Source organism: Vanessa tameamea, chromosome 23 (assembly GCF_037043105.1).
Source record: "Vanessa tameamea isolate UH-Manoa-2023 chromosome 23, ilVanTame1 primary haplotype, whole genome shotgun sequence".
Classification (NCBI taxonomy): domain Eukaryota; kingdom Metazoa; phylum Arthropoda; class Insecta; order Lepidoptera; family Nymphalidae; genus Vanessa; species Vanessa tameamea.
Window position 1 is genome coordinate 1,583,448 of NC_087331.1, and position 14,420 is coordinate 1,597,867.

Below are 14,420 nucleotides of genomic sequence, written 5' to 3' on the forward strand. Positions count from 1 at the left end.
AGAATCGAATATTAATATTTAATTTATATTTTAAAGATTAATACAATTAAACATACATAAAATGTAATATTATATTATACAATATAATTTTATTAGAGTTGACAAAAAGCTACCCATTTGTTGAAACTAGGCAAAATATATTCGATTTTTTGTATTCGATTCGGTGTGTATCACTTGTAACTGTACCTAGTATATTTAAAAATAATACATTTCTGTAACTAAATAACCTACTACTACTCAAACTTTGAGTTATATTTGTTTTAGTAAGATTTACTATGAAATGTTCTTAATTAAAATATTGAAAAAATCATTATCAAATAATTATCTTCGATTAAAAGTGAATATTTGAAAACCACTTAAACCAAAAATAATGCATAATTTAATGCCAACAAAATTTTATGCCAACAATTGATGTTAGTTTCCCCTAATAATAATCATAATGTTGTAGTGAAACCTTTTTTACAAACAACCAATCATATTACCTTTATATTTTAGTAAAGCGGTTTAAGCCAATCACAAGAGAGATTTAACATCAACGAAAACAACTAACTACAATCTCAAATTCATATTCATTACTGGACCAATGAAAAACGGACAGATAATTTGATGGCAAATTGACAAGTACTGGGGTCTCTTAAATTATTTTAGCGAGTATTTATTTACGTATAATCCAATTATATTTGATCAGTGCTGTGTTGATAACAGTTGTACCACTTAGTTTGACTTATATTACATCATACAAATAATATATCTACTATACAAATTCTATTTTATAGTACAATACAGAGTGGAAATAAGTGTTTTTTATTATCTAACAGTGTGACAATTGATCAAATATGATACCAGATAACGTGACACTGATTGTAAAGGCTCCTAATCAGCAAATTGATGATCAGAATATCGAGTGTGAGTCGTCATGGACAGTCAGACAACTCAAAGGACACCTATCTGAAGTTTATCCTAGCAAACCGGTAATATTTTATTTGTTATCGTTCCTCGGATACAAACAAAATAGTTATAATAACAAACTAAATAAATTCAATCATTTTATCATTAAACTTTTACGTAGTTGCAACTGACCATAATATGTACAACTATATTTCCATTTTCAATTACGAAATTTCATTTAAAAAATTAAAAAATGTTGTAAGAATAAATAGCTTGTATAACTGTATTAAAAATAAATTAAACATAGTTAACATAATTAACTTGCCTAATTAGATACACCACAGAAAAGGGGAAAAAAATGGTATGTTTCTGCCATCTTTTGAAATTAAATTATTATTAATACTTTTATTTACGTGACAATTATTTGAGATACTCAGAACTTAAATAAGTATATATAAGTTAATTGTAGTACTACAATTGTGACTATATCTATAATACTAATAATACTAGCATTTCCTCATTGAATCTAATTCTGATTCTCTTGGCTAAAAATCAGCACCAGTCAGTCTCCAGGCATTAAGATAGGTGTGAAATATTTTACATGCTAATGATAAATAAAGTATTTAATATTTGACAAATATAATCACAAATAAAATTTAAAATGTAAGTGGACATTGTTATATTACATTTGCATATATAAATTATAGTACACACACTTATCAGAAATCTATGTCATGTAAATCAGTATGTAGCAATTTTAAGTGCTTGAAATAATAACATATACCATCAGATTGTATGTAATGTAATTTTGAAAAGCATTATTGAATCAGACTAATTTAAAATTAATTTTCCTTCATGATACATATATGAATATTTAATTAAAAATAATAATGTATTTTCATATAATTATATATAGATTTAAATGACAAAACAATAAAATTGTTTTTAACAATAAATTACCCATTAGGGTAATATAATTTTAAAATTACAAAAATAAATTTTACAAGAGTATTCTACCATAAAAGTTAAATTAACCAATTGCTAAGTCTCAATACGATTTATATCATGCACACATATGCTATAGCTGATATGATATTGTTATATTGAAAAATAATAATGTGTATGTACTTTATAGATAGATAAATAATTCATAACAATCAATGCAGGTAATTAATAAATTGTTGTACTTAAATGATTCTCACAGTAAGCCAAAGATGTGATTGATGTTTTATGTTCTTTCATGAGCTAAAATCTATAGGTCAAAGCAATGTCTTTAAAAATTCACTATAAACTCTGGAATATTTATTACTTATTCTGAAGTCATTAATGATATGATATATGTAATTGTTTATCTAATTTGAGTCTGTAATCTTGAGTTTTTATCAAACATACATACGTCCGAGATTGCATTATTTATTTAGTAAGTAATAATAAAAATTCAATGTTGATGAAATAATTATTGTAAATAATATATTTATTTTACGTCATAAATACAGAGTCTGTTTGAAAAAAATAATAAAAGATACAATATTTTTTTTAAATTCATATTAATCCATTTCTTCAATGGAATAACTTTATTTTACTCACTTAAAGTATGCACAAACTAAGTCAGCCTACCAGGAGTTCACTCTTCAAGACAAACTCGCATGTATAGTATATGTAGGGTTAACTATTTAAGAATTTGCAAAACTATACAAAAATCCTTGAATAATTTAAATGTATAATATGATGAGAGGTCCAAACTATGCCAAAAATGCATATTTTTTGGCCCAAAATATGTTCATTGTTGTCTAATACATTTTCTTTTTTTATTGCTTGCTTGTGCCAGAACTTTTGCTTTAATTGGGGCTCAAAATGATGTCTCATCATCACTTATAAAATTGGTGCAAGATCCTCCCTTTACAACTACAAAAAGTGCTAAGATGCATCATTTGACAAATCGCTGTTTCTCTTGATACAGAGAGTATTTTCAGCAATCTTTTACTGTTTTGTCATGTCAAGATTATGTAGGATCTTTAAAATATGTGATGTCTAACTAGACTAGAATCTACAAAGATTACTGTGTCTTTTTATATATCTTATAATAAATAATAAATTTCCCAATTACTTTATACAACATTCTACGTGGTGGCTTAATTTACCCGCCTAGGTCAGAGGTCATCTTAAATCGAATCTCAATTTATTTTAAGTAGACTTTGCCGCTTGTAATTTATGATTTTACAACGAGAGTGAGTTCCGTAATCGTTTTCTGTTTTTCGAATTTAAATATTGATATATTCAGTATGATCGGATTGATCGTCAGAATCAAAATGTTTGTTGATTTTTTTTTAAATAGTTATTCGTAAACCAATCGCTTTCAAAATTGCTCGCTTTTTCGCTCTTAAAATTGAATAGGGGAAACAGTCAGATTTTTTACAAAGTTTAAACATTAAACTAATGTTATATTTAGTATGTAAATATAATATTTTATTAAGTAGATTGAGTGAAAAATATTGATGGCATTTACACACCAAAGAATGCCATAGACACATTAAGATACATTAAACAAAAATCCCATTTACAATCGATAATAACGGTAAACCACCATTTATATAATTAAAATTCTAATCTAGTCATAATTAGAGGGTAGAAACCCACGTTGTTGTTCCCAAAAAAAGTATCTACTCAGCCCTCTTCACTAACTTCAAGCCGCCAAAATCGCGCGTTTTAGCTGTTACATGCATTTTTTGAACTTTAATGGACACAGCTAAAAACAGCGGTAGTATTTTCAAATGGAATTGACAAATTTTCCGTCAATTTGGTCGGTCACTAAAATTAGTCAATACTCAATTTAATGAGTCAAACTTAATTTTCTAATCAATCAGATCAAGAAATAAAAAGAAACTCGTGAGGAAAAAAGATAAAGAAAGATGATTTTGAAATGTCTTATCATTGCTATACGAGAAACCGGACGCGCTAGACATTACAAGATAATAATCAATTATTGTTTTAAAATGCCATCCAATGGGGTATTTGTAAACAAAATTAAAGCAATTAATAATATTGTTACCAACATAACTTTAATTTGCCCGGTTTTACTAGTTAACCAGGACTTACCTTCTCTGTAGTTAACCAGATTGTGGAAAATATACCTATATTTTTAATTATTTTATTAAAAAATAATATTAATAACTTCTTGATACAATTTTTAAATATGCAAAAATAGGGTAAATACTATTCAGTAGCAACAGCAGTTTGTATTTGGTTGTGTACGCATTGAAAATGTATATGAAACAAGGTCACACACATCTTTGTAAATCAACGTTCTTATCATTGTTCTACATGGTGCTTCGTTTTATTGAAAACTCCGCGTGCGCCGTCTGCCTTCTACTTTGCATCTAAGATCCTGATAGAACATTGCAATGTTACGCAAAAGACTATGATATTTTCATTTTAATTTAACAATGAATTCAATCTAAAACGCTCAAAGTAGTTTCTCTTTAAATAAAAAATATAACCTTGAAATACGTGTTCGAATTTAAACAATAGAAAAGTAAATTAATAACCGTATACGTTCAACATGTTTTTAATAAATATAATCGCTTTTTGTTGATAACAACTAACTGCCTAGCATTTCGTAGTCGTAAAATGTTGTTTAATTTTTATAAATTGGTTAGTATTTAAAAGAATATTCTAGACGTTCGTCGTCTATATTGTACAAAATATCGTTGCACGCAAATGGTGACGTAGGTAAAGCCCAGTAATGATTACATGTTTTTATACTAACTTTCACTTTGTATTTAAAACGTTAATAAAAAGTTAATTTCGTTGACGGCGAAAAGATATTTCAGTCTTTCACAGTTAATTTAAAATTATGCGAACATTTAAAAAATCGTGGCATTCTGTTTGTTAGTATGAGGCATTCTTATTCTTATTTCAGACTAACTTATTTCTTATGTCAATAAAATTAGTGATGTTACTTCTGGTTAATGTAACTTCTTTTGTAGGTTATGGTTCAAGAAATATTTAAAGTAGTACTATAAAAAAAAAAAAAAATTCTCTTTTAATAATATCAGTATAGATAAATCTACATTATGTGTTTGTTTTATTGTCTCGGGGTTTCGATAAAAGATATGAGATTGTTATCATCACATTTAATCGACTACGACTTCGAATCTTGCCACCATGCAATGTCTTATCATGTATATGTGTTTTGGCGTTTATGAAAGAAATGAAAGTACCGTCCGTACCGTTTTATTAATTCAAAAATATCTTCAATATTCGTATAAAACGAGATAGCTCTCACCAGTTCCTCTGATGCTATAGATAGTCCTTTGATGCGCTTTTATTAGTTGTTGGTCATCGGTATTAGCAAACAAGATCAACATATTAAGGTACGAGGTACGTGCGTACTTAGAGGCTAAGCTTGCAATGATGCAATCTAAATAAATCGTTATGTAGCTTGATCGAGCTGTAAACAGTTGATGTTTGACGCCGTTGGCCGTATGCGATTTGCTGCCGTTATTAAAACGCGGCGTTAAACTGCTTACTGTGTAGAATAAGCCTTAGAATAACGTGAGTATATACATATGTACATAGTCGATGGCGGCATTAATTCATACGTCCGTTTATCTATCGATTTATGGATCAAAGGTTAAATCAAGTTTTTTATGTATATTTCTTATTACGATCTTTAAACAAAAAATATTTAAATAGAACAGTTATCGTAAACATGAAGTTATTTTTTTTTTGTTTGTAGGTATTTTAAATAAAATATGTTCTGTCTTTGTTACTCTAAATGGGTAACTGGTGTGAAAGAAAAAGACATATCTCTCGTAGGTCCATCTGGTTTTCAATCTGGTGGAAAAAAAACAAGAATTTTTATTTGTTTTAATTGTAGTTTATAGACAATGTTTGTATCGTGTGATGTCGGGACGGGTAGCTAGTAGGTACATAATATAATACATAGATGCAGACAAAAAAATGTAACAATAATTTTGTTCCGTTACAGAAAGCAGACGAGCAGAAAATTATCTATTCTGGTCAGCTGTTAGAGGACAACGCCATTTTAAAAGACGTGCTAAGAAACTATGAAAGTCAAATAGCACATACTATGCACTTAGTTTGCTCATCGAAAAGAATGCAGGAAAATACCCCAGAAGTACCTAAGACGGACGGTCTACGACAGAGAAATGTCACGACGGAGAATTCTCAGCGCCCAACAGAAACTACACCAAGACCGGAAATGAGGCAAAATGATCAAAACCACACGGTCGAAATGCAGAACTATCTCACATCCTTCGTCAACAACTATGGAAGGGTTCCGCCCTATCCTAACTATAATTTCGGAGAAGGCTACCTGCCTGTTCCGAATGATCCGGCATCTATGGCCAATCATATGCTGATGATGCAACAGGCATATATGCAATATATGCAGCAATATGCTAACATGTGAGTAGAAATATTTATAATATATTTATATCTCAATATATATTCTTGTAATGTTTTGTATGTACGGAAAAATATTATTTTTTTTTATGAGAAAATGTGATTCTCATAACATTGGTACAAGGACTAAACACAATCTAGTTACTCCTGTTACTCGACTGCATAGAATCAGTAACTCTTTTATGGGGCAAGGTATACGCTTCTACAACAGGATCCCAGAAAGCGTTCAAAATGCTTCTGTTGCCAAATTTAAAAAAAATGTTAAAGAACGCTTGTGTGCGAAAGGTATACAATTAGTGAGTTTGTTTGATAGCACACCTTGGGAATGAAACGATCGCCTCCTGGCTGTTTCTATTCATATACAATTATGTATCTACTTAATTTGACAAAAAAAAAAAGACCCGCTGAGTTTCTTACGCCGGTTCTTCTCAGGTCAGGGTGTTCCTTTTTCCGAATCGGTGGTAGTGTTTGATTTGACCATCAATAAGTAAGTGTGATGCTTCTATGTTGAATAAAGGAATTTTGAGTTTGAGTTTAAATATCGATGATACCATTAAACATTATTGCCACCCACACTAAAGTAAACAGTATAACAACAACATATGTCGAAGGAAAATACAAAACAACTAAATTGAAACTTAATTTATATTTATAAATAAATTTAATTATGGAATGTTCAAGTACTAATATTCACTAACTTATCGGTGCTTTAATAAAATAAGAAATATATTCTTAATTTGATTATTTTTCTGTCTGTACTCTGATTCGTCTCACGCACACTATGACAACTTGTAGGCACGAGTGTCACTCACTTACGCACGATGATAATATGGCGGGCGCGCCTTTGTTAGTAAATAGATCAATATTAATATTTGTTCATATTGAGCGTTGACGTTAAAATTGTTTCGTTTTTGTTGAGTTTAATAGAATTTTCAAAACACTATTTTCCTTCATACGAAACAACAAGACTCAGAGGAAAATAATGTCAAAGTAACCTAACGAAACGAAAAAAAAAATGTGAGTGGATCAAATCTTGCGACTGTATCTTATACCAGTTCAATGTCAAACCAAATAACGCAATCAATTTATCTGAAATGCACTCAAGTAAATTTCATTCATCATTTTAAAACTTGTTACGTCGAATATTCATTAATTATTTTTTACAGTCATACAGTTGAATAGACACCCAAATATTACTATAGTTACTTATATAAACTTCGTATTGACAGTCAGTCACAGTCAGTGAATGACTGAGGAAAATACAGTACTTTAAATTACCAGTCCTTAAAATGTGCTACTTTGCACTTTTAGACGAAATTATAATTACAATCCAATTTTCAGGAGACAAGCAATGGCTACTGACACCGCGATTCCACCCGCAACAGAAACCCCACCACCACCAGCGGAGGCACCAGAGCCAGAGCTAGATGAGGGCGCAGCGAGAGACTGGCTGGACAATTTGTATGCGGCTTCAAGATTTGCGATACTCTTGTCATTGTTCTGCTTGTACGGAAGCCCTGCGAGACTTCTACTCGTTATATTGTTGGCGGCAGCTGGTTATTTGTAAGTAGATAATTCATATTGTAATAGTACTCAATGACTAACCAAGGGGGCAATTCGACTAACATTTAAAGGTTACGAAACGTTCCTGATGCTATTTCTGGCAACCCTTGTCACTTAAAGTTGCAATTGTAAAAAATATGGTGTAATGGCAACAAGAAATGTTTATAATATTAATGCTTATATAAGCATAAGTGGTAAAATTAATCGGTCTAATATTAAAGAAACAGTATGCTATAACAGTAAATAATTTTTTTAATTGCAGACACCAAATAGGCTTCTTCCGCGACTTGAACGTGAATCCAGTAAATAACGGGCAACGCCGTAACGAACCGCGCAACGGACAAAGAAACGAACCGCAAAATAACGACGACCAGGAACAAAATCAAGGCAGTCGACAACCGAACGAACAGCAGGAAAATGATAACGATAATCAACAATCCTTGCTATCGGTTACTTGGATGATATTCACGTCATTTTTCGCGTCATTAATACCGGATACAAATTAATGTTTCTTTTAAAGCGATTTAGATCTCTTAACACCATTCAAGTATTTAAAACGAAACTTCATAATTGATTTCTTAAAAATATAAAAATGATACAAATAACTTTTTAATATCATATACTTGCTTGCCTGGCTCGATGAAATACCAGTGAAAATGTAATTGCTTTACAAACACTGCATATACGAGAGCATGTTGAATTATCTTCGAAAAAAAATTATTTATTATATACTTCGAGTTATTGTCAAAGCCGTGATATATAACTTCGCTGAAGGTAAACCTTTGTGACCTTTGAGTGACATTCAAATAATTATTAAATAATCAAATCTAGCAACACTAAATTGACGGAAATAATGCGTGATTTGATTCTTCGATTCTTTGACAGTTGCGACAGTTATTGTCAATGTGTCAAAAGTGCCAAATGGCGGCTCAATCAGCGGACACATTGAACGTGATTGTTCATGTTGATTGGTCAATCACAGATTGTGTCTAATGTTTTTACAATCCAACTAACGTTAGGTCCATTTAAACTGATTTAAATACTGAGATTTATTGTCATATAATTGGTCAGCATTATATCTTTTATTATTCCCGAGTGCCCCTAATTCAGTTACTGGCATACATAATATTTATAAAAAAAAAGTTTTACCGCGAAATATATGGTTGTATGAATGTTTTAAACGTGTGAACTGACGTTAAACCAAATATTAATTGTATATAACTTATACTATAACTAGTTTACCTGTGTTAGAATTACGTATATTTTGATGATATTAAAAATATGTACAGAGGAAATTAACATTTTGTCCTTTTGTAAATATTATTATGATCGTTTTTGCTTTTAAAATTTGCCATTTATTAATTATATGGTATAAAAATAGTTATCTGTATTAGGTATAGAAATATTGTTCATGTAATTGTAGATTTTAAAGTATTAAGTCATGGGTGAAAAAATATTTTTGTTCATAATTGGTACGATGTTTGTTAAATATAATATAATTAATTAGATGTTATAGGTAATATTTAATATTGCTTTAACATTTTAATTGGGAAATGATGTAATGGCTTGAATATTTTTCGAATCGAATGATGGTTAGAACGCTTCGGTAACATTTCGAAATATGTAAGATCTGCTCATGTGATGGTTGGAGGTACAAGTTGATTTGGTTTAGTCATTAGTAAGGCTGCTGCGTTTTAAGCGTTACAGCGCTTTGAATTTGTAAAAAAAAGTCTTACTTGAGCTGATGGAGGTTAATTTGTCACATGAGCAAATGATATAGAAATTTTACTTTCCAGCTATCTAACTCAGAGGTTTGGGTAAACATATTAAAAGAGAAAATTAATGTAAAGTCGAAATGTAATTTTGCTTGAAACAGGCCTGTCTCGTTTTAAAAGGGAATTTTATTACTTCCATGATTTAGTTAGTTTAATATTGTTTTATAGTTACATAAATCTATACCCAGTTTTTATGTCAAACAAAGATCACGCATTTTGTAATATAATTAAGGTTATTTATGTAAACAGTTTAAGAGCATGCGAAATGAAATCATAATCATACTGTGATAAGTTCTGTTTTCGTTTGCGATCTCGTGAATAAATTTTTAAAATTTACAATGGTGTTTTTTTAATTGTTCATTCAGTTTTGTATAAGTTTTAATGATCTTCTGAGGAGCCTCAAACGTAACACAGTAAGGGAGACGCTGTGGTTGTCACGCTAACACAGTCTTTCATACCCGTGTCGTAGACGGCAAACTCACCTAAGCCGGTAAATAAACCTAGGTTTATCTCTTTAATTTCATTTTGTTTTTTTTAGCCAGAAATTCTCAATAACCGTGGAGTGTCAGACCTGAGCACCAGAAAGCTTGTAAAACAGTTAACCTTGATCAATTCCATTTATATTCTAAAGCAGCTTAATAAGTAGCTAGCAATGTGAAATATGGAACATAAAATAGATAACCATAAGATAAAATGAATGTTTAGGAACAGCATTCGTTCGTCTCTCCCACTTTCAAATTTTAAAAATTTCTTCTTGAGCTTGATCTATAACTAATCAGTTGTTTTTTTTTTGATAAATTATTGTTTAATTATTTTCATACGAAATGTTAGGTTCTTAATTTATATAAAAATCTAATTTACACAAGACAAAAAGTTGTATTATTACTTAACTACCTTAACAAATTTGTAACAAAACCACAATAAGATTTCAATGATTATCTAGACGAATATGGTTTCTGCTCAGATCCCATTAGACATTAACAGATATATTACATTTGAGTTGCAATAGAATAGCCCCAATGAATACTTAGAAAAAAGAAACAACTTACTTTTTCAGTTTTATTTTAAAAATCATCACTAAAATCAACATCCATTAAATCTTCAATAATTTCAACATCATCTTTATGATTAACAACTGTTTCTTGATTAAGAATATTTACTTGGTCTTCTACAGATACAAAATTTTTACTGTCAGTCAAGTTCATGATTTGATTAATGTTATCTGTTTCTTGTATATCGGTTTCAACAATATCTGAATGACTAATTCTACTTTCTACTGGAACTTCTTCAATCATTTCGGTAATAATGTCATTATCGTCATTTTTATTACAAGATGGTGTTTTTTCTAATTTGTCCTTAGAATTATCATTCTTTGTAACATTTTCAGAATCATTATTTCCACTTTCAATTAAATCATGTTTTAATGTATTTGTATTCTCTGTATGGGAATTCTCTGGAACTTGCTCAATATCTTCAGTAACAATGTCATTATCTTGAGCTTTTTCTGTAGTGATAGAATTAACTTTTCTTGGCCCATGATCTATTGGCCTGTGTATATGTACATCAGCCGTAATTGATTCATTAACTGTCATTATTTCATCTTCGTCTGAACTGTCGATAACATTAGATCTATTGTGTCTTCTAATTGGTATTTCTGTATTAACTTCGACTATATCATCTGTTAATGGATTAATATTCATATTTTCAGTATTATCATTACCATTTTGTAGATTTGCTGTTTCTATAACTTCTGTACTTTGACTTTCCGCAACATTAATATGTGCATTTGAAAGGTTTTTAAGTCGTGCTAAGCGCCTTTCTTCGGCGAGTTTTCTGTTTTTCAACATTCTCTCTCTTTGTTCTTCGCTGATGGATGGTGATGATGTCGCTTTTGGCATAATTAAAGATCTGCAACAAAATATTGAAGTTATATATATAAGTAATAGTTCATGCAGTTTTCATTGATTCTATGCATTTGTTTACTTAATTTAACTAAATCATTTTACCAGATAAAATTGCTAATGATTAAATAAAATTAATGATATACTTATGGATTGGCTTAATATCAGGTTAAATTGTTCATAAGGAAATTGTTATACACATCTTTGGGATGATAAAACATTCTATATCATAATTGAACACAAATTCGATCTTGAAATTTTATTCTCAGAGCACTCAATGAATTTTTACTTCCAAAGGGATCATTTTCATTGGAGAGATTGTTAAAACTTTTAAATTTTAGTAAACTAAGTCGTACACATCGAGGTTCCCGTTGCCTATGACGACGCCTCCCGCATCGCATCCGAGTCAGACCGGCAACGGATTTTTTCCAAATAATCATTACTATTTTTCCTCACTATCTTATTAAATAGTACTCTAGTTGCCTATGACGTCATTTTTAAATCGTCGACAATGGTCAGCTTGCAGTGAATGGATAATTGAATAAATTTTCAAAGTGTGAAAGAATAGTTTTAAAGTGATAAGTAATGTAAATAAGTCAATATATCTTCTTACCTGTTTTCTTTAATGGGGCTAATCGGCACTTTCTTAACAGACCCTGGGGCGGGAGTTGATCTTGCCAACTCAATTTGTTGTTGTAGTAATTTATCAAATTCATCCTCTGGGGGTGCTTCCTCATCACTTGAATCCTTTTGAACCACAGTTTCCTCAGTCAGATATTGATCTGTTCTTATTTTGTGCAGATGTACCTGCAATATTTTGAAGTTTGTAACTAGCATTCCCCCTCGGCTTTGGACACTTTCGCAATTATAATACTAGTTTGGATTGTATAAAATTACTTTATGTAATTGAATTTTTTATGTTTTTTTTTTAAAGTGATATTATACCTTTTTTACCTTCTAGTTTAACCATATTTCGAAATGCACAATATTCAACTTTTTATGAATATTATACATAGAATTAAAAAAGTAAAAGTGCATGGTAGAATATTCTCAGTCATAACATAAAATTTGTTGTGGAGTCTTCTTAAAAAACAATTACTAGTTCTGTCCATCTATTAGTCATTGAAATGAAAATGAGGTCCACAAACCATAACAGGTCTCTTTTTCCCTAGTGTTTCAATTTTCTTCAAGCAATCTTCAAACTGAAACTTAGGGTATAATCTGTAGGCCCAGTGTTCTAGCTTTTTGAGCACTAAATCTAAGTCCTCTTTTTCGTGTCCCTTACCTGTTGAAAAAGAAACATTGTTTATGTCTTACATTACCATTCAAAGCAATATTATTTTGCTATTGGCCCTGTCTGTACTCCACCAACCTTCGCAAGGTTCGCAACTAAGTTGTCATGTATTTTGTGTCTGTAGTGAACATGTCTCACTCACCTTTCAAATTGGAACATGGCAATACCAAGTATTGCTGTTTTGCAGTAGAATATGATGTAATGTACGTATAGTGGGTACCTACTCACGGAGGCTTGCACTGAGCCCCACCACCAAGTGATCAAATATCACTAATAAAATACAATGAGATTAAACATAGACAATTTTACTAGTATGTATATAATGGTTTTATAGATGTCAAAAGTCATTTAATGGGTTAATATTTAACATACATTTTCTATATTATTCATGTCCAGTTAAGTTCTGTTTAACATATCATTTTAAACATGATGTATGATTATGATTTGGTCTTAGTTTTTTTAATTATTTTACGATAATTTTCAAAATGTTTCCCAAACATTAATATCAATTCAATAAATCGTTTATATTATTGTATATTCCCTTAATCTTAAACAAAAAATATCACCTTTAAATTTGAAATCCTTGAAGTGATCAGGTATAACTTGTATACCCCTAGGTCCCATGAGCCTTGCTGGGTTTAAAACAAACCTTGGATTTTTAATTACGCGTCTGGTCTTAGTTGTTGTTGGATCGACTCGTCTTTTATCTTCCTCTACAATGGAAACAACAAATTAGTACACATAGTCAATGAAAAATATTTTGTTTTTATTTTGGTTTGTTCATTAAATAGAGTATGACATGATATTGATACTTATTAAATTACAAAAATAAAACTATTATCTTTGGCTTATACAAAATATAAGGAGAATAAAGATAAATTGATAAATTGTATTGGTTTCCTTGGTGAACCTCGGCTTAAATAATCTGCTATAGAAAATTAAAGTGGAAGTAAGCGGTTAATAGTTAACTGTTAGTGCACACTCTAGGAAGGCTATTAACAAATAGCAAGAAATACATGGTTTGGTTATCTATATTTCTTTTTCAATTAGAATAGGCTAATATGGCTAATGGCAAATACATTTTAATAACAAGAATTATAGACTAATAATTTTGTTCATTAAAAACGATCCTAAGGTACAAACAGTTAAGATTATAAAAAATATTTAAAAAGGATAAATAGTCTCCTTTACAAGCTTGCTTTTGGTCCCCCTCAGTACAAACAATGCACGAAAATATAGATCCAATAATTTAAGAAATTGTTTTAAAGTGTGAATGCTAATAGAACAAAATGATGTACCTGCTTCGTCTTCTTTTTCACTGTTTTCATCGCTATCTGATCGAGGTCTTTCTTCAAATTCGTCGCCTTCTATAACCCTTTCTAATTCCTGGGCTTCATTTGCTTCATCTTGGAGAAAAACATCCTCCAAGAGTGACATATTAATTTTTATATTTCAGGTTAAGGTGTTTAGTTCATTAAAGTCATTAAAGTAGATATCATACAAATAGGTAACAATGCGTTTCTTTTTCTTAAGACTTTTGACATTCACAATGATCATTAAATTTTGGCGGTC

The 14,420-nt window shown here is 30.2% G+C and overlaps 2 protein-coding genes across 2 annotated transcripts; one reads left to right on the plus strand and one right to left on the minus strand.

The window, feature by feature from the left end:
- The first annotated feature begins 592 nt into the window (after nt 1-592).
- On the plus strand, nt 593-9,992 carry LOC113397721 (homocysteine-responsive endoplasmic reticulum-resident ubiquitin-like domain member 2 protein). Its single transcript, XM_026636174.2, has 4 exons — nt 593-971; nt 5,879-6,318; nt 7,657-7,878; nt 8,141-9,992. The coding sequence occupies exons 1-4, from the start codon at nt 837-839 to the stop codon at nt 8,382-8,384; spliced, it is 1,041 nt and encodes a 346-aa protein (XP_026491959.2). The 5' UTR covers nt 593-836; the 3' UTR covers nt 8,385-9,992.
- Nucleotides 9,993-10,694: 702 nt separating this feature from the next.
- On the minus strand, nt 10,695-14,330 carry LOC113397719 (TIMELESS-interacting protein). Its single transcript, XM_064218696.1, has 5 exons — nt 14,147-14,330; nt 13,415-13,561; nt 12,703-12,839; nt 12,168-12,361; nt 10,695-11,561 (listed from the first exon to the last, which is right to left on the minus strand). The coding sequence occupies exons 1-5, from the start codon at nt 14,283-14,285 to the stop codon at nt 10,718-10,720; spliced, it is 1,461 nt and encodes a 486-aa protein (XP_064074766.1). The 5' UTR covers nt 14,286-14,330; the 3' UTR covers nt 10,695-10,717.
- Nucleotides 14,331-14,420: the final 90 nt, after the last annotated feature.